The 2500-nt window shown below is 35.4% G+C and overlaps 1 protein-coding gene across 1 annotated transcript; it reads right to left on the reverse strand.

The window, feature by feature from the left end:
- Positions 1-170: 170 nt before the first annotated feature.
- Positions 171-1758, reverse strand: LOC119568954 (neuropeptide-like protein 31). The gene is made up of 2 exons (XM_037917342.1): positions 1717-1758; positions 171-650 (listed from the first exon to the last, which is right to left on the reverse strand). Exons 1-2 carry the CDS (start codon positions 1717-1719, stop codon positions 378-380), a joined length of 276 nt encoding a protein of 91 aa, XP_037773270.1. The 5' UTR covers positions 1720-1758; the 3' UTR covers positions 171-377.
- Between the last annotated feature and the right edge of the window lie 742 nt (positions 1759-2500).

Raw genomic sequence — 2500 nt, forward strand, 5'->3', positions numbered from 1 at the left:
GATTTAAAAAACCCGAAGCAAGAACAAGGTGAGACGCTATTGAAATTATGACTTTATTCAAGAAATGTATTGAAAAAAATCCTATACCGAGGAAGAATACCTTGACACCAAATTAACATGTACATTGACGAAGTGTTACGGTTATATTACTAGACCCCGTTATGATTCTTGAAAACCATTAACATAATTGATACCTTTGGACGATAAGTGACTTGCTGATACAGTAGAATCAAAACCCATTTGCTCACATATAACTTGGCCTCACCGTCTCTTAACATTAAGCATCCGAGAACATTATAAGCCTTTGTAGAATTCGAATCCTGTCCGATCACGCTCGTAGAATCCGAATATCTCCAAATCCGTTATTCCGATCCTGCTTATCCGTAGTGTAGGTACGGATGCCCATAACCCCCGTACCCGCCGTATCCGCCATACCCGCCGTATCCTCCGTAGCCTCCGTATCCGTGCCCGTGTCCTAATCCATAGCCGAGGCCATGTCCATAACCGTACAGAGGCCGACCGAATCCCCCAAAGCCGCGTCCGAATCGCCGACCGAAGCCCCGACCGAAGTGCGGGTCGGATTCAGGGAGGGCCAGCGTTCCGACCACGAGGAGCGCGACCAGCAGGAGAGCGAAGGCGTGACGGACAGTCTGTTGGGGGGAGAAGGTTTTACATTATGATTAAAACAAGTAGCGTAAGAATGGGCGGATACCAGGCTGCCAACAAGATGCAGTTGATAAGATTTAAACAAAGATATGAACAGAAATATAGATTACCTCCTTAGCTAAGACACTGTGGGCAAGTTGATCGAAGCGAGACGTTAAAGGTTATTAGCAGCCTAATGTAACTAGCCTAAATTTGCTACCGAAAAGGTATAAAAAAAAGGGACAAATGGCATTTCTCTCACTAGAGGATGTCAAGCCTGAAGTAAAATGCAGCTATATTCTTTGGGGCACGGCCAAAAACAGCATTTTTAGATAAAGTAAAATAACTTTTTTTCTGTTGATTTTGAAAACTTGCCATTATAGAGTATAACATTTATGTGGAAGGATGTCTCGCTGTAGTAATGTCTTTGAATCAGAAAAAAAGCTCTGAATGTAGATGTGAATATATTTTAAACTCCGAATCAGTCTTTTGAGCCCGTAAAAATAAAATTCACAACGCCAGGGAAGGAAATTACCATGACCTCGCAAAAGACGAGGTTTTAATAATTTAAGGTTTTGTTTAGTTTTTTTTTTTTCGATTCTTTCTCTCTTTACTTGTACTTAGCTCTATTCATTCCCATATACCTTAAGAACCATTTAAATTATACACGCCTTTCTTATATATATATATATATATATATATATATATATATATATATATATATAATGTATATATATATATAATATATATATATTATATATATATATGTATATATATAATGTAATATATATATAATAATTATATATATATATATATATATATATATATATATATATATATATATATATATATATATATATATATATATATATGTAGATATGTCTTCACTGTAGAAACAATATTATTTCTACAACTCAGCTAGACTCATCTCTCACAATGACAAAAAGAAATGTATTAAAAAGAAATACAATAACATCCTTTCAGTCAACATTCAGCAACATACAACGAGGATGAAAAAAAATCGAATAATGATAATAAATAAATAATGAATAATTAAACAATGCACATTACCATACTGCAGAGGAATCAACGACGTCGTAGGTCAGACTTCACCTTTCAGACTCCGCAAGCACCTGAAAGCAGCCATTCTTATACAGCCTTGCTTGGGTGCCTGGCAACTCGGGTAAAGAAGCTCGAATTTCAGACCAGTTGAAAATACGAATCAGGAATTTCATGCCGGCTTCGATAGCTGGTTCAGAAGACAACGTTTGGCGGGAGGAAACTTATGCAAGCAAATAATCAAGTGATGGAAGCAATAAACAAGCAGGGAAGGATAAGTAGGCTGGGAAATTAGAGAGAAGCATTATAGTCAGTAAGCGAGGGATATAAAGCAGTAAGCAGGGGAGAATAAGTTAGTAGAGAAATCTGAAAGAAACAAGCAAGGAAAAAAGTGAGAGGTTATAATGATAATGATGATAATGATAAGGTGATGGAAATTATGATGATAACGTTGTAAGGTTTGGCGGGGGAAATAAGGTAGTAGAGAAATGGACAAGCATGGAAAAAGAAGGGAGTGATTATAAGTGAGAAAATAAATAAAATGTTTGGTTGGAGGAAGTAAACATAGAGAAAAAGGGAAATTATCAAAATAATGGCCATAATTATGATAATATAATACTTCTAATAATCAAATAATAGCAATGATTGTTATGAAAATGGCGATAAATACGATTTTGGCGAAAGGGGAGAAGCAAATTGATAAAATAAGGAATTTATTATAATGATGAATATAAGAATGTAGTAAAACTGTATATCAAATAATGTATAATGATGATAGTAAGGAACATCATTATTG

Source organism: Penaeus monodon, unplaced genomic scaffold (genome assembly GCF_015228065.2).
Source record: "Penaeus monodon isolate SGIC_2016 unplaced genomic scaffold, NSTDA_Pmon_1 PmonScaffold_11783, whole genome shotgun sequence".
Classification (NCBI taxonomy): domain Eukaryota; kingdom Metazoa; phylum Arthropoda; class Malacostraca; order Decapoda; family Penaeidae; genus Penaeus; species Penaeus monodon.